The sequence below is a fragment of the Oryx dammah genome, unplaced genomic scaffold, assembly GCF_014754425.2.
Source record: "Oryx dammah isolate SB20612 unplaced genomic scaffold, SCBI_Odam_1.1 HiC_scaffold_4, whole genome shotgun sequence".
NCBI classification, from domain to species: domain Eukaryota; kingdom Metazoa; phylum Chordata; class Mammalia; order Artiodactyla; family Bovidae; genus Oryx; species Oryx dammah.
In genome coordinates this window covers 44,355,039-44,373,284 of record NW_024070188.1, presented here as the reverse complement: position 1 = coordinate 44,373,284, position 18,246 = coordinate 44,355,039, and the positions used below count along the sequence as shown (strand labels likewise).

Here is an 18,246-nt window from a genome sequence, read left to right as displayed (position 1 = left end):
AAAGATACAATTTAAAGCACATATTTAAATAAGAGAAAATATAAATTTTCACATAAAGATGTAGATATATAACTTTCTGTTATAATTCAGAATGTATTGCTTATTAACAACATAATTTGTTTTATAGATTCTAGATGTGTGTTCTGTAGTTTCTAGATGTGTTTTCTGGTCATTAAAGAAGGTGAATAAAAAGTGATAAAATTACATTGTGATATCAATTGTGAATTTAGGGAGTTTGTGTATTTTTCCTCAAATTTCAATTTTTGCCCAAGATTTGTTTTAAAGATAGAGACATCGAAGCTACCACCAGCTTTTAAATCTGTGTTGGGCTCAGTAGATACTAAGAGGAATAAAACACATTCAGTTGCTTCCCTCAGAAAACTCATAATGACAGGGAGTATGAAAGAACTTTGTATGTCAAAATCACAAGTGGTTTATGAAATCCAGCAGGAGGGATAATGGTGAAGATCAAAAAGGCAGGATCCCAACTGTTGATGATATGTTATATAGCTGAGTTCACTTCTCTGATCAAGGAGGGGCCATTAAAGTCTTTTATACTGGGGGAAAACATGATCAGATATGTGTTGGAGAAATGATTCTGAAGGTCGTAATTAAAAAGGATTAGAAAAAGAAAAACACACTGGAGGGTGTAACATTAGTGTAGGTGAGGGATGATGAAAACGTAATTTAGGGCAGTGTCTGTGAAAATGATGCTAGATTCCAGTGATAACGGAAAGCTAAAATCAGTTGGAGGTAGTGAATAATTGTTTATGGCCAGATGAGTGAAGTTTGACTCTGAGTACTGATTTGAGAGATATGATCAGTAGTCACCTTTTTTGAAAACAGAAACAAGATAAGGATAAAATTTGGCAGGAAAATATAAAATTAAATTCTAAAATTTATTTGTAAGTGAATTATTTCAGAATTCACAATGGTGTGTTTGTATATGTATTAAATAGATAGAAATGTAGACAAAAATACTTCCCAGGGAAATAATAACAGCTAAATTGTACTGAGCACTTATTCTTGTGATAAGTACTTTCCAAGCATCAGTTAACAAATGTACCAACTCTAGAAGTGGGACACATTAATGCTTAGTACCATTTTACAGGTAACACAGAAGACAGGAAACATAGAAATTAAATTGTGTCCTTTGCATTACCCACACAGTGATAGAATTAGCCACAGTGGCCTGTATTCAAACCCTCTGCCATCACCAACCACACTATGCTGCCTCTTCCAGCTGTAAATGATAAGTAGACTCACATTTTTGGCCCACAAAATCCCACTTTATTCTATTTTTATTTAACTGTAGAATTACTGATATAGTCCTGAGTTTGAGAGCTGGAGTGGTGGACTTTTTCATTCCAGAAGAAGAAAAATATTCTTTTCCCCTTGTCTAGGTTTAATCTTAAAATGTCACAATCACAGCTCCTATCTTTCTGCAGATTACTGTTCCTTAAAAAACATTCTCACCATGTCTTTGCCTCGTTTAACCAGGTTTTGGTAAATAGCCCTTCCTTGTTTCTCACATCAAGTCCAATTTCTTCTACTTGATTTCAAATTCTTCTTTAATCTTTCTCAGTTATTTACAACCAGTGATACCTCCTCCGACTCTTTTCAGCATCAGGAAGGTGCTGCTGTTTGGCCTTGTTTGCTAATTATCTCATCCCGCCTCCCCTTTTCACCTGGGTCCCCATGTCTGTGCCCTGTTGCTCTGTCTCCTGGGCTTTCCTGCTGCCCTAGCCTATCACAGAAGCATCCATCCGTGCTAAGCAATTAGTTTTCTCCCGCAACACCCGTCTTACTACTACCTTCACTGTACCCCATTTATCCTTCAGAGCACCTGATCCACACTACCTTTTAAGAAAAAAAAAATCTGAATTAATTTGCACTTCAAGGATTCTAAAATATTTATAAAGTGTCTACCAAGTGCCAGAAACAGCTGAGTCCCAAAGGACACAAAACGATTTCCATTTGGCTTCTGCCCTCCAAGAGCGCTTGATCTAGTGGGAGAGATACACACATACGTAATCTGACGGAACACAGTCGGGGAGTCGCAGCACCACCAGCAGAAGCAAACACAGAAGATAGAATTCTGGCTCTTGGGTGTTCAGTGAAGGCTTGGAAGAAAACAGCTTCTGAGTTGTGTGTTGAAAAGAGGGAATTCTCCCATGTAGGAAAGTGCAGAGAGAATGTGAGAAAGGAGCGCAAAGCTGTGGAAGCAAAGAAGTCGATACTATTGCTCTGACTCCGAAATAGAGCATAATTAATTCATCCTTCAAGCATCATGGCCAGGCCTTGGTTCTATAAACTCGATTCCCACCACATCCTTTTTTTCTGGTCAGAATTGCCAATAGCTCTTTATTGCCTCTTCCATTAGACTCAGCTTCTCTGAGCTGACTCTCCAGGTTTCTTGTAGTTCGTCCCTGCCTATTTTTTTCTTTTTCTTGTTTAAAGTGAACCATTTTTAAAGTCTTTATTGAATTTCTTACAATATTTGCTTTTGTGTTATGTTTCGGGTTTTGGGCCATGAGGTGTGTGGAATCTTAGCTCCCTGATCAGGGATCAGATTTGCTCCCCCTGCATTGGAAGGTGAAGACTTAACCACATAGGACTCCCAGGGAAGCCCATCCCTGCATTTATATATATATAAATACACAATATTGTACTTGCTCCTTTGCAAATCTGAAGGATGATATTCTTTGGTGTTTGCTGGGTTTGTTTTTCAATTAGATCAGAAGAGATTTAATTGCTCCTGTCTGCTGGCCCTGCATCACACCTAAGCTCACAGGTATTTGCTGCTTTATGAAGAGTGCAGCCATTGAAATAGCCGCAGGAGCCCATGCATTACCTCCTGCCTATTTCTCAGGTCAAGGTAAGAAGTTTTGTTTGTAGAGTCAGATTCCTGTGGTTTCTGTTAAGTTGGGTTCCAGTGAATACACCTGGAGCTCAGCGTGCAAGTGGTGACTATTTAAGTGGAAACACAAAATTACAGTAACACATGACCAGCAGATACTCTGCCCAGTAGATCCCTAAAACACTCTATGCAAATATCAGAGCTGAAGAAAGATGTGGCTCTCTTTTGTATGGAAAGAGGACATTTTAGCCTCATATTCCATCCGGTTTTCTCTTAACAGTGCTTATTTCTAGCTAATTGACAGAGACACACCAGATTAACTTTAGAATTTTCTCTTGTAATTTGCTATAGGTTTACCATCTGTGTAATAAGTATCTGCAAATTCATGTCACTTTAAAAAAGTATGTGTTGTTTGCCTCCTTTCTGCGAATTGCAAAATGTAGAAACTATGATGTGTATGAATGCTAGTTCTACATAAGAAGCTTATTTATCTTATTTTTCTCGAGTTTGTTTTCCAGTGATTCACTTCATTTAGTTTTGGTTCCATAGTGAAATGGTGAGACTTGAACAGTGAATGTTTGTCTTCTGTTAAACTAGAATCAGCATTGCTTAAAAACAAATGCTTCCTTTGTTTTTTTCTCTGAGCATCTTTAATTAAGATCAGCGATCAATCATTCATTAAAAAATACCGTGTTTCTTTAGTTATATATAAAACCTACAGATATACTTAAAGTCCATGAACTTCAAAGGGAAAACAAAGACAATCTTCAGTGGTAAAAACCTGGGATATCTAAAATAATGAAATATATGTTGCAGTGTACATCTTATGGAGCTTTGTTATTCGTGGAAGTTTGGAATAGACAACGCCTCACTTGTTACTCACCTCAAATCATCAAATGCCTGCAATTTGAGAATCCCTACTACTGTTCATTCCTAAGGGATTTCCAGTGCTGTCACAGACCCATGGAATACTAGACTAGAGCTACTTTATTGCTACTTACCAACCTTTGTGAAATAGGCCCAATTAAATTAGATCAATTAATTACATTTATTTTAACCTCAAGGTCAATCAGAAGAGGTCTTTTATTATTTAATTATACATTTAATTACATTCAATCACTGAACTTGGAAAAAAAAAAAAAAACCCTTACAGCACTTCACTCTAATGAGACTTACAGAAGCGTCCTACTGAAATATTTTATTCTCCTGTTCATAGTCTTCAAGCTGTGCTGTGATGCATTAGACAATAGAGCAGTTGGGTTGGGGGTACAGAAGGGCCACCGCCATAAAGCCAAGAACATGCTGTTCTCTTTAGAGCAGCTTGTATGTTTGCAGTCACTATGCACTCTTTTATCATTTATTAATGTCAGTAGCAATAATCTTATGAATTGAATTTAAGAATTTGATCACCTCTTTGATTTCTCAGAAATTCCTCTCGAAATTGGTATTGAGTTTTCATTGCAGCTAACATGAAAAAACAGTAGGAGATAAAAACACTCCAAGAAAAAAATTGTTACTGTTTATTGAAAGTATTACAATCTCCTTTTTATTTAGCAATATAACTTGTATATTCATCATAATGGCTTTATTCTTTTGGAGGAAAAGAAGAGTCTTGGTGGAATAGCATATTTTTGTACCACTTACGGATCCAGGACTTTAAGAGATCATTTGACTGCCGGTCAATGTTTCAGGCTATGTTATTACCACTGTGTGAACTTAGCAAGTGCTTCCTTGCTTGTTGAAGAGTTGGGATAGCCAAGACTTCACGATTATCTTTCAATTTCAGTGTAGCCTACCCTGAGCCTCAGTGTGATAACTAGCAATAGCACGTCACCTGGTATCTGCCTAGTCTCATTTTTTGAAATAGGTTTGAATATGTGTTCAGTGTTTGTAGACCTTACAATGGTAATGCTGGAGAAAAGGGGTGATTTAGTTTTCTTCATTTCAGGTGCAAGCTGGTCTGATCACTGTCAGTGTCATTGATAAACAATCAGACAACCAGATTGATTACTTTTCCCATTTTCTCTGGACTCTGTGTTTGTCTCCTGCAGCACCTTAAATGCAGAGACTCTCCAAGTTGCTGCATGATACTAAATGTATACGATATTTGTCAGGGTCCCATGACAAAACATTACCTTTCCCATGCATATATTCTTGCTAGCACCATGCCACTGTAGATTCAATAAGGAACAAAAGAGCTTTAATTAAAATATTTGATAGTATGGCTCTTTGAAGACATAGTCTTAACTTGTTATTCTGTAATAATTAGAGTGGAATTAAGTCTGTGTGCAGAAGGAGGAGATGCAAAGGATATTAATTTCTTTGTATTCTGATTAGCCCCCTGAAATATTTCAATAAAACCTTTACTCTAAACATCTCCTTTCATGATACTGTGTAAAAAAATAAAGAATGCATAAGGGACATAAAGGAATCCACCAATGATTGGAGACAGGATTTTCTTTACATTGTCTAATAGACTCGTTTATTATTGTAAGCTGGTAAAAAGAGACTTATGATTCGTGTTGAAGAAAGAGTTATTTGTGCTTGATACATTGAAGACACTGTTCAAAAGCAGTTTGTCCTTATAAAAGGATGACCCCTGTAGTAATTCTTAGGCAAGGAGGGACAAATTCAACCAACAAAAAGCACATCTCGCCCCGAGTTCCCCATGATTTCTCTACATATAGCAAAAAAATACACATCAGTAATTTATTTGAACATGCACATCAGTGAGTAGCACAGTTCCAGGCTACTCAGGAAACAAAAGGGAGAATATCAGCATTACCTAAATAAAAAAGAGAGGTGAATTACACCATTTTAATTGTCTTTAAAACACAGATCGGAGGAGCAATTAAAATAGCGTCCTAAATAGTACTAGCTAATGTAGATTACATAAGTATACAATATGATTCAACTCAGAGTGCTCTGACAAGCATAAACCACCAGTCCTAGAAAACAAGGCCCAGATCAACTGCTGAGAAAATGTTAGATCCAGATGTAATAAAAGTTACTTTTATTTCAGTCCTGAATGCAAAACACAAGTTACATGTGAAGACAGCATTCTAAAAAAGGTGGCTCTGTTAAAGCAAGGAGGCTGTTTCCTTTTGCATTTTTATAACGTTTGAGTTCTCTTGCCGACATTTGCTTTCTCTACCCTTCCTCCCCTGAGCACTAATTTATCAAAAAAAAAAAAAAAAAAAAAGAAGAAGAAGAAGAAGATTTCAAGGTGCAAGTTGTACATTCTTATCATTATACCATTTCATCTCTTTCTGGAAGACAGTATTACAATCAGTATTACAAGGTTAATTATTTTTCTCTGAATATCTGTTTCACATACATGTATTTCAAAATCAAAATGTTGATTGGGAAAAGAAACCTACCAACGAGAGAGTGATGCATCATACCCTTCCTATTGTGCTGTGTGTCTTTCCCATCCCTTCTCCCTTTCCCTGTAAAGAGCTGTAAAAAATTTAAGGCAGATGAGGTATATTGCTGAAGGAAAAAGTTATTTTTGAAAAAAAAACTCAAAAAAACTGTTATTCTGCCCTTCTACTCAAGAAAGACTACTCAACTATAAATCTAGTGCTAGAAAAAAGCAGGAAAGACACTGTTCGCATGTACCCTACTATGTCTTCTATTTCTAGAATGGCTTTTTGTTAATTTAATAGAAAAAATAAGCACCTTAAGCTATGAACAAGAAAAGAACCTCATTATTAGTGAGTCTAGAGTCCAAATGGAATTAAGAACACTCACTCAAACTCTTTCACTCATTCTCACAAAGGCCAATGCTACTGATTAGAATTGTAAAGTGCTGTACTTAGTATAAACACTTGTATACACTGCAGACACTGAAAAATAACCCTCAAGCACATTGTGTTATAGTTCCAAAAATATATTTACAGTCTATTACAAAGATTACAAATGGAAGTGTCTAGGTGACTGTATTACGCTAATTAAAATTATTTTACAGATTATTTTTCCTTAGGGACAAAAAACATTTTAGTGAAATTAAAATGATTTTTTCTAGTCAATCAAAAAATAAATTAAAATATCAAATAACACTGTACAGTGACTTAAAAGGAAAAAAAGGGGGTGGGGAGGGGCTTGGGAAGCAATCAGTTTGAGTTTTTCTATAGCCATCTTTGGTCCTAAATGTGGGAAAACACATTATGTAGCACTGAAAATACCTGTTCTTTTGTGATGCTCTGCAAGTAAAATAGAAAAATATAGTGCATTTTCAATGTATTCAGAGCCCACTACAGAGAAATGTGTGTACAAAACAAGACAGTATAAATAAAATTTACAAGTTTTACAAAGGAACATTTACAGGTTTTGTTTCCGTTATTTGTTTGTTTGTGGGTGCCCACATTATCAAACAAGACCAATTATGACCGATCCCTGGGATCTTTCTCTATTAAAATAATTATTATAAACAGCCCAATTCTCTTTGGAAATACAACAGTTCAATTCTGGGGTAGTTCATGATTTTCCTAACTTTTGAAAGCATTACTCACAATAGGTATACATTCCTGAAATAGCTATAAAGACACATTTAATTATTGCTTATGAAATTCTAACACAGTAATCAAATAACATGGTTTAATAAATAAAGCTTTTAAAAAAAGCCAGATCCTTCACCTCTTCCTGACGTGGTAAAAAGAGTTCTTTCATTAAACAAACTTCTCACATCAGTGTTCTCAAATAAAAATACTTTTTTTTTTTTAAACTGCAATGGTGATATTCTGTGCAGCAACTTTGTTTTTGAAAGGTGAAAACTGTGAACTGCCCCTTTTATCATGCTTCAGAGTTCTAACATAAAACTTAATTCTTCCCTTTAATGTTTGGACTGCATTAAACAGAATAGGATATAAAATATATGCCAACTATTTCTCCTAAACTTCCTAAATGTTTTAATATTGAAAAAATCGTGATGTGCTCAGATTAAATTTTAGTTAACACTGGATAGTTCTTGCTTTCAGAGATTTACCTTCACCAACATTCTTTAGATGAAGTGCCTTATCTTTTTTTATATAATCATAAACCTACAATTTGAGTGTTTATTAAATTCTGTCTAGTAAAATCACTCTATAAACAATCTGTTAAAAGTGCCTTATAGTATTTATGGATCATTATTGCTATTTTCATTGAAAAGATAGTGTTGTCAGATCTTTACAAAAAAATTTCTTTTTAAAAAATATCAGAGAGCTTGGCAACTTGCATTTTCTCAACTACCTGCCAATTAGCAAACAATATCAAAACAGCACTGATTAAACAAAATTAAATGACATAAAAGGGATACCAATGTTAATAAGATCAATCTTCAATCATGCTATTTCTTTTTAAATTTGAGATTCTTTCAAAGGTACCCAGTGTAGTAATGTGTCATAGATTAACACTAAAAAGGTCCAAGCTATAAACAATTTTCTAAAAGAAAGTCCTTATGAAGAATAAACACAAATGATTTTAAAAAAGGAATAGTCTGAAATCACATATTTAAGGAAAATATTTCATTGATTTTAACAATAAGATCATGATTTTATTTGACAAATATATTCTTTCTTAAATTCTTTATGTACATTTTAAAAAGTCTATCAGATAAAAAGGAGGTTAGAGAGCTCAAGGTGTTTGGATGTTTTTCAGGTAGTACTTTGTTTATCGTCACTGCTGTTTTCCTGGCCACCGGTGGTGGATCCTAAATTCCCTTTTTATATATTCTGGTGGCACTTAGGAGTTCAAGTCTATAGGTGCTTCTTAAATCTTCAGTTCACTGTAGGAAGGACCCAGGACATCAACTGTCTGCTAGCAGCATTCTATGTATATACTGAAGGCCAGTACTGTTCTCTTGTGGTCCATAATCTCCCTCATAAGGGAGAAACGCTTATCACACTTGGATGCCAGTTCCATGTAAATGGAGCATTTGTGCTCTCATAGTCTGAATGCTGCTCATGATTTTCTTCTGATGGCCCACCAGTGTGATCCCTAAACTCATCACATCCCTGAAAAAGACAAATGCATTTTATTGTTAGTTATCGTACAAACATTTTATTTCATACTCAACTGTCATTAACTTTTTAATTAATCTGTTTATCTTAGGGGAACAGGATCTTAGAGTTCTTGGATATTAGGATTCTATTCCTTCACTGGGTTGGATTGGCAACCTGCATCCACATTCTCCTTTGTAAAAATCTACCGCTCAGGTTCTCAATGTGTCAATGATAAGTTATTTTTAAACTGATTTGACCTTTTATATAAGAAAGTATCTTCTATACAGTTTTAATTCTGTTTTTTTCTACTACAAGTCTATAGTACTCTTTGGAATAAAAGAGAACAAATTAAAAACAAAAAACAGTGTCATTCTAATTAAATAGATATTCCCTAAGGTTCTGACTGTGGATGTCTCAAATACAAGGTAATCCAACATCAGTAAAATCAAAATGATGACAGAAAAGTAAAATTTTACAATTCTTGAACTGAAAGAAACTTAGGGACCATAAAGTACAACCCTTCACTTTCAATATAAGGAAACTGAGGTCCCACAACAAATTCAAGGTAGAGCTGGGACAAGAATATTTTCCTAAACTCCCTGTCCTTATTTCAAGTCTTTATAGAAGCCAAAGTTTCATTTCTAGTATCCTATATTCCATTTTCCTAAGTCAGCATTTCCATTCCTCAGACAGAGAATGATAATCCTATAGGAAATAAGCCCTTTAATTACAATTTTTTGCCCTGGAACAGAGCATTTACTATGTGCTACGCACTCCAGTACTCTTGCCTGGCAAATCCCATGGGCGGAGGAGCCTGGTGGGCTGCAGTCCATGGGGTTGCTAGGAGTTGGACACGACTGAGCGACTTCACTTTCACTTTTCACTTTCATGCATTGGAGAAGGAAATGGCAACCCACTCCAGTGTTCTTGCCTGGAGAATCCTAGGGATGGGGGAGCCTGGTAGGCTGCCATCTCTGGGGTTGCACAGAGTCGGACATGACTGAAGCTACTTAGCAGCATATTCCATTTTCAGAGCCTCTTGGGATGGTATCTTTGTGTGTGTGTGTGTTTCTGTGTATATATATATATATATGTATATAACATTTTTTCTTGTTGTACATAAGCATATATGTATGCACACTTAATATTGTATACAAATAGGGCCATATTGTGTAAATTGTTTGTAACCTGTGGTTTTCACATTACAACATATTTTGGCAGCTTTCAAAAGAAAAGAGAATATCAAAGTCCTAAAGTTATTATTAACTTAAGATAAAGTTATATATATCTGTGTACTCAGTTGTGTCTGACTCTTTGCAACCCCATGGACTGTAGCCTGCTAGGCTCCTCTGTCCGTGGGATTTTCCAAGCAAGAATACTGGAGTGGGTTGTCATTTTCTACTCCAGGGTATCTTCCTGACCCAGGGAACCCACGTCTCCTACATTTCCTGCATTTCGGGCAGATTCTTTACTGCTGAGCCATAAGGTAAGGTTAGGAAATATTATTTGAAATGTAGTATTCTTAAGCCTATGTGAAGTTTAAAATGTTTAATTGTTAAAATAGGATACAGTATGAATGGAAACATTTTTTGGCTCTAGCAGATCAAGAACCATCAATGATCAAGCATAGTATTATCTGAGTTTAATTAGCATGTTGTAATTCTGAGCATATTATTGCTTGTATACTTTAGTTCAATCATTTGACTACATTTTGGGGAAAAATATTCCTTAACGTGTACAATACCTGTGTTTGATAGTTTAAATTTGCCATAAGTCAGCTGTATCTGTGTATGGACTGTGCTACAGACCTCTCCTACTAGGTCAAATGACTGAGCTTAGGTATCTACAAGTAGTTAAAATATAGCAACAGTAGAGTACTGTGGTATTTCCTAGCCGTGGTCTAATAAGACTTTGAGAAGCACAGTTTTTCAGGGGAGTAGACTGCTTTGGAGGGACAGGTGTAAATACATCAGCGCTACCCACTTGGTGCTTAGCAGAAAACCAACTAAGAGAGCAGGTACATGCGAAAATTCATGTATGTGCCATTTCCTAACACGCCAGGAAAGACTACATGATTGCCAGCTTTCTTCTTACGTGAAAAAATGTGAAACACTTCTCACAACAGTACATAAATAGCATCCTGCTAACAGAACCTTCATAACTGTTTCCCATTTTTAAACATACTGACTGAGAGAAACTGCGTTGCCCACAAGAGTTATGCTGCAGCTAAGGTAGCTGAGGTCCAGAGATACTAAATGTATTTCTACATAATCAGTGATGGGCTGGAAAGAAAAATTTAGTTCTTTATACTCCCACTTCATAGCAATTTCAATTTTTTTAATCAGGTCATTCTTCAGGTTAAACAAATGAGTCAATCAATCACATAACTTTCAAAGCTTAAGTTAAATTCTTATTATGGTTAATTGAATTAAGCTTTCTTGAACTTCTCAGAAAGTGATCATACTGAATTTCATAATGTACTTAGATAATGAAACCTTGAGATTTTTTAATGTTTGATACAAACATGATGAAAAAAAAATTCTCTTTTGCAATGGAGAAAATTTCCCCAGTGACTGGGAATCTAAATAATAAAAGACGAAGTCTCACTGGTTGATGTGCAGAATACTGACTATGGAGACAAATTAGATACCACTTAACTACTGAGCCAGTTTAGGGCAAATATTTAAATTCTCTGAGCATTAGCCTTGTTGTGTGTAAAACTACTGACTTAATAAAATTATTGCCATGAAGGTTGACAAGATAACATGTGTTCAGAAGTCTGATCAGAAAAATGCCCGGGACATGGTATGTACTCAGATAATTTTCTCCCTGCTTTCGGGGTTCATATGTGTTTGATAGATGGAAGATGACCTAATGTATAATGCTTGAATTGACCTGATACATTCTCAAGTATAATTTTAGAAGTTGCAGCTTACTCAATAGTCATCCTGGCCACTGATTCAAGGGAGTTGTAGCCGGCTGCTGTGAAGTTATCTTTATATCTTTCCATCTTAATAGCTTGTAGCCATTCTCCAACTGAACAGAAGGTAGTGAAGTCAGGAGTGTTTTGATCCAAAAGAGGGCTTATTGGCCTGGGTGGGTGAGAATAAAACAGGAAAGCAAATTTTTCCATGAACTACTAAAGAAAGCATGTCTTGGCGCCCAGAAAAATAAGGATATATGAAATAAAATTACATATTTTAATTGATGTTATAGTAACAAATAAACAGATATGCTAATAAAAATCTAACGTGTAAAGGTTGGCCAATAACTGCAAACTCCAAATGGATAAGCAACAAAGTCCTACTGTATAGCACAGGGAACTATACTCAATATCCTATGATAAATCATAATGGAAAGGGATATTAAAAAGAATGTATATACATGTATAACTGAGTCACTTTGCTATAAGGCAGAAATGAACACAACACTGTAAATGAACTATACTTCAGTGAAATAAATTTAAAAAAAACAACTGCTAACTTCAAATTTTCTATTTTATTTAGATACGATGTCTAGCAGATAGTATCTTCATGTATTTTTCAAAGTACAGCCAATGATATTTGTAACCAGTAAATATTTGTTAATCTGCTTCTCTGAAACTAACTGGGAGTAAAGAAAACACAGACTTTCTCAGAGGGTGCTCTTGAGAACATAATGCACCCACTGTACTAATGGACACTTGTAAGCACCTTGTGAGTTCATGCTCCTTCCTAAGGGCCTGACTACACTCTAGATACAGTGCAACAGGTTTACCTGACAACTGGAGCTGAATAACTACTAATCTACATTACCATGGAGCAAGCCAAGTGTAATATATAAATGGGGTGGTTAGGTTCTTTTTAATGAGCATACCTCTTAAATCATGCATTGAATTACCTTTATAAACTTTAATTCCATGGAATCATTTTACTATTAAACTTGAAACCAAACAATCCAACAGATAGTATGGATATAAAATAATAATAATAATAATAATAACTAAGGCAATAGCAATAAAAATACATGTAATAGCAATGGTTTGAAAATGTAAAATGCCACTAAATCACACACATCCAGGTGAGAAATTTTTCTAAAATGATGATTTTAGAAAATCATATCAATATGATTTTGATCATATCAGTAAGTGATATTGATTCTAAATTTTTCAAAAAGCAATAATAATTAATAAGTCTTTCAAATTGATTTAATTACAGTTAAGCCATCTGAAAAGAAAAAAAAATTAACTTCTATTAAAATAACAAATTTATTATGAACTTGAATAATTTAACACAAATGTCAATATGCTGTTGGGATGGAGCTGTGGAGATAAATGGTTCATGTGAATGTTTGAATTTCTCCCAGATTTCATTTCCTTAGCTATTTCTTACCTACTACATGTTCCCAGGGGTGTCTTCAGACTATTTGGGTTTCGAATCATTTTGTCTAGAATTCCAACTATCTGTTCAAACTTTGGCCTTTCAGCACGTTCCTTCTGCCAACAATCCAGCATCAGCTGGTGAAGACCGGCTGGGCAGTCCATGGGTGCTGGCAGACGATAACCTTCTTCTATTGCCTTTATAACCTAACAGCCAAAAGGATATTAAAATATTACTGACTGAGGTTCAACTAGAATAAAATAAACTGCCCGGGAGGCAAAGTGATTTATCCACATAAGAGTAAAGCACACTGCTATGTGAAAGACTTTTTTTTTTTTTGTTCCCAAAACATCCATGAATAGTAAGCATGTTATTAAGGGGTGCATGAAGCTCGGGGTATGATGACATTTCTTAGTTAATTCAGCAATAGGGAGCAGCAATTAAGTTCACCCAGGGTGCAACAGATGGAAAATTTTTTAATGTCATCCCAGAGGTTTTCAAAAGGGAAGATGTTATGGAATGATTTTATTGTATATAGCTGTGCATGTACATATTTTTCTGTACATTTATGAATTCCTCAGGTTGTAAAAAGAAGTTCTGAGTTACCCAGAAGTAGTTCTGCCCTGAAAGTTTCACTTTCTGCAGAGTTCAAATGATATTATTTCAACAAGACATCCAAATATGTGAATGTACTATGACGGAAAAAGCTCCAAGCACACTATTGTTTTAAATAATATGCAGCTCATATGCTTATGGAGTGTATAGTGTTACAAGATACAGTTTTGTTCTAGAACTGATTTGTATTGTTCATAAAGCTATTGGATCACTTCTCAACTCTGAGTCCAGTGACCTCAAACAGGCAGATTGGAACCACCCTTGGGACACAGAGTAGAGAAAGGGTTATACCAGGAAATAGGGAAAGGTTACAAACCAGAGTTTGCCTACTCAGAGAGCCTGGCTGTTCAACTTCATCAGCACATTACTGTCTATTTATACATAATAACAACTTAAGAAGCTTTGAATGGTAGTACAAAATAAGCTTTCATAAACATTGTGCATGGCAATCAGTCCAAAAATTATTTATTTAGACATGGGTTTTTTGTTTAAGTGGAAAGCAAAAGTAGATTTTATTTATTTTTTCTTTTGCAGTGCTTTTATTTATCTGTGTAGATATACAATTATTATAATTTATAGTTACATAACTTTTATTTTTATTTATTTATTTATTTTTAATTTTTACTTTACAATTCTGTATTGGTTTTGGCATAGATTGACATGAATCCACCACAGGTGTACATGCGTTCCCAAACATGAACCCCCCTCCCACCCCCCTCCCCACAACATCTCTCTGGGTCATCCCCGCGCGTCAGCCCCAAGCGTGTCATAGTAATTAACTGGACTATAGGAAAAATCATATAGAAAGTTTGTACCAAAAAATCATGTCCCTAAGGGATTAGGGTTCTCAGTAACAGAGAAATATAGAAGCTCAAAAGGGTCAGTAACCTCTCATAACTAAAGAGAGGAGAACACAATCTGCTATATGTGGAAATGAGTCTTCATAAAAGTATCTTTCAAATATCCCCTATTACAACAGGGAATGCCTATTAAAATGACATTATTTATTCTATATAAAACATCCTTTCTATCACTTTAAAAGCTTTTTTTTTTTTTGCTTTAAGATTAAAAAAAAAAGGCCAAGTCCTTAAGATAGATTTTGTGAAAATTATGTCAATACAATATACAAAGATTTCCATTATTTACTGTCCTTGCTCAAAATCACCTGCGTGTACCAGGTGCAACTTTGTAAACTTCACCACTGATAAGCCTATTCCAAAGCAGAATTCTTCAGCAATACAGAAGACACAGTCCTCACAGTTACGCTTTAAAATAGGTATATTCAAAATATAAATATAAAATCTCTCCAGACTATTATTTTTCCTAATGACTGAACTCTAAATTTAAAAAAAAGGAGGTTTTCAAATCAATGATGTACGCAGCCCATTCTCATGACACAGTCATTTAAACTTCTCATAAAATCAGAAATTGTTACAAATCTGAGCAGCAAAGGGAAAATAATAGGAAGGCAAAAAGAAAAATAAAAACAAAATAAGGACTTGTAAAAAAAATCAAACTATTATTCAAGGGGGATTAACAAATCTTTCCATGATAACATGAGTAGTAGAAATGTAGGGGAAAAAATGACTCTGAAATAAAAAAAAAAGAGGTAACCCTGAGTTTTTGAAGAAAATAGGACTAAAGTAGGCAGACAAAAGCTGGCTTTAAGAAATGTTGATGAACTTATTGTTTGCAGGGAAATATATCCTTCAGATGCTTTCTGACATTCAAAAATAGCACATTTAAATATAAGAGGTTGTAAGATGGAATAAGCAATCCTTAGTATAAGAACCACAGTGTTCACTTTTCTTTAAGGGAAATTTATACATGCAAACTGATAAAGTTTAAAAGTTAAAGAGATAAACTTAATGATATTAATTTTTGAAAGTTTTCATAAATATAAAATCCTCAGCCCAAATTTTCCCCTCCCCGGATCACTAGGTGGTAGGTCCACCAGTTTACTAGACATCTTCCCTTGGACTTTCCATAGTAACCTCATACTTTATTTAAAATTGATTTTTTTTTCACCTTTCCCCCAAAGCTCTTAGTTTTTCAATTAACGATACTTCCAGTCATCCCAGTTGGAAAAGCTGAAGTGAGAACAATCTAGACTTTCTTATATGTATATTAGTGACCACTTTCTGATGATATTACTTCCTAAATACAATGTATTCAAATGATAGAAGCATTTTTTCATATATGTATATGGATCTCTCTGCAACCTTTTGGGGGTTCCTTGGTGGCTCAGTGGTAAAGAATTTGCCTGCAGGAGACATGGGTTTGATCCCTCGGTTGGGAAGATCCCCTGGAGAAGGAAATGGCAACCCACTCCATTTCTCTTGCCTAGAGAAGAATCCCATGGACAGAGGAGCCTGGTGGCCTACAGTCCATGGAGTCTCAAAGAATCGGACACTACTTGGCAACTAAACAACAACAATATGGATCTTGTACAGTGCTATAATTGGAAATGGCTTTATTCTGAAAATTAGATTAGTGGGTTAGTGTAAATTAATTCTGCTTATGTATTTTTGTTTTAAATATGATTTACCCTAAAGATTATTATTAATTTTGCAAATTGCAATTTTTAAAATGTTACCTTATATTTGTTTAATTAAATTGGTATTGGAGGGATAGGAGGAAGTATTGTAGAAAATACCACAAATGTAATAGATTAAAATATAACACACAGAAAAAATATACACATATATATATTCTTGTAGCAATGGAGCCATTTTCCCATAGTTATGTGATGGTCTTTTCAAAATCTCACATAATGGGATTTTTCCTTCAGTGCTTTATTTTGAATAAAAGCTATGGAAAAAACATCTTGGCCTTTAGTCACTTTAATCAGTATTGATACTGAATGCTAATGAAAGTCATATGACTGAATTTAAAATTTTTTCCTGTTTATGACTCTATAACTACAAATGCTGGATATCATTGCAAAAATTCCTGTAAAATATCCTTTTAAAAAGCACACTAGAAAAGCTTACACACATGGGAACTCCGCAAAGATCACAAATATTTAACTGTAGGAGGAATTCAATTAAAAAAGAAAACCAACTTTTAAATGCAAAGAATTTCATGTGGCTTTGTATAACACTCCAGGGACATCACTGTTCTAGGATTCAAAACTGCTCTATGTTAAACAAGTTAGATAAAAGTAAAAATAATGTGCTTTGGAAAGCTGGATTAAGTTATTTAAACAGTGGCTCAAGTTGTGAATAAGTAAATAACTAGCAAAACTTTATATATTTAAAATGACCAAATAACAAACAACTGTGGGGGGAGCATTTTTTTTAACTGGGAAGAGTGGCTTTCCTCATATTTGAGGTTGCTTGTATTTGAATATATACAGTATTTTTCTGAATTTACAGGACTTTATCCCCAGACTTATAAGACTAGGGCAGTGTTTATCATTTTCTACCACCTCCTATTTCCCACTTGTAGATTTTTCTCAGAAGTCCTGAAAAGAACAAAGCAAGTAGAAAAATGTTTCCTTTCTCATTTCCCTCTAAATAATCTTTTAAAAGTACATCTAAACCTTATCATGATTCTCCTAACATAATACTCTTCAATGGCTCTCCAATTAGAATCCTTTGGCTTTGAGCACAATATAGTCTTAAAATCTTTGTGCCAATGAATAATGTAGAGTACTATTAAATAACTCTTACAGGAATGAAAGAGTTAATGAGCTTCTGTAGTTATCCTACTGCATTACAGAAATTTGACAATGCGTATTATTGTAACAGAGAACATTTATCAATACAAAACGAAACTTCTAGCTCTCAAAAACAGTGGTTTACATATTTTTAAAGGAGCAGAAGCAAAATAGAACATTTAAAATAAGAGATGTTCTCAACTGGCAAAGATTTAGGGACCTTAAAGTTCCCATTAACAATCATGCTCCTCGCTACAGAGGCACCAGAGATGCATGCTGGGAACCTTGGCCTCTATATAGCATGTTGTTGCTGTCCAGTCAGTAAGTTGTATCTGACTCTTTTGAGACCCCATGGACTGTAGCCTGCCAAGCTTTTCTGTCCATGGGATTTCCCAGGCAAGAATACTGGATTGGGTTGCCATTGCCATTTCCTTCTCCAGGGGATTTTCCTGACTCAGAGATCGAACTCACATCTCCTGCATTGGAAGGCAGATTCTTTACAGCTGAACCAGTGGGAAGGCAGTTTTGTCATAATTCAAGGCAAGCTTGTTGAAGATAAACCCACCTCATGGGATGACGATTCAGACAGGACTGAAGCTTTGAGGCTCTGCAGGTTTTATTTGGCTAGCCTGATAGAAAAACAACTTATCTTTTAAGGATACAAGAATCATAGTAAATATTTATTGAATACTTGCTATATGATTAGCACTGTTTTAATTATCTCATTCAATCTTTACAGAAATCTTATTAGGCAAGTTTTATTATACT

General features: G+C 34.9%; 1 protein-coding gene across 2 annotated transcripts in view; it reads right to left on the bottom strand.

The window, feature by feature from the left end:
- Positions 1–5,319: 5,319 nt before the first annotated feature.
- Positions 5,320–18,246, bottom strand: part of EPHA7 (EPH receptor A7) — a 209,484-nt gene continuing 196,557 nt past the window's right edge. The window contains exons 15-17 of one of the 2 annotated variants that reach the window (XM_040238790.1): positions 13,215–13,408; positions 11,781–11,936; positions 5,320–8,856 (exon numbers count right to left, since the gene is read on the bottom strand). In XM_040238790.1, the coding sequence (XP_040094724.1) occupies positions 8,742–8,856; positions 11,781–11,936; positions 13,215–13,408 (465 nt within the window). In that variant the 3' untranslated portion in view covers positions 5,320–8,741. The remainder of the gene's footprint in view (positions 8,857–11,780; positions 11,937–13,214; positions 13,409–18,246) is intronic. The other variant, XM_040238791.1, reaches the window with a different exon arrangement.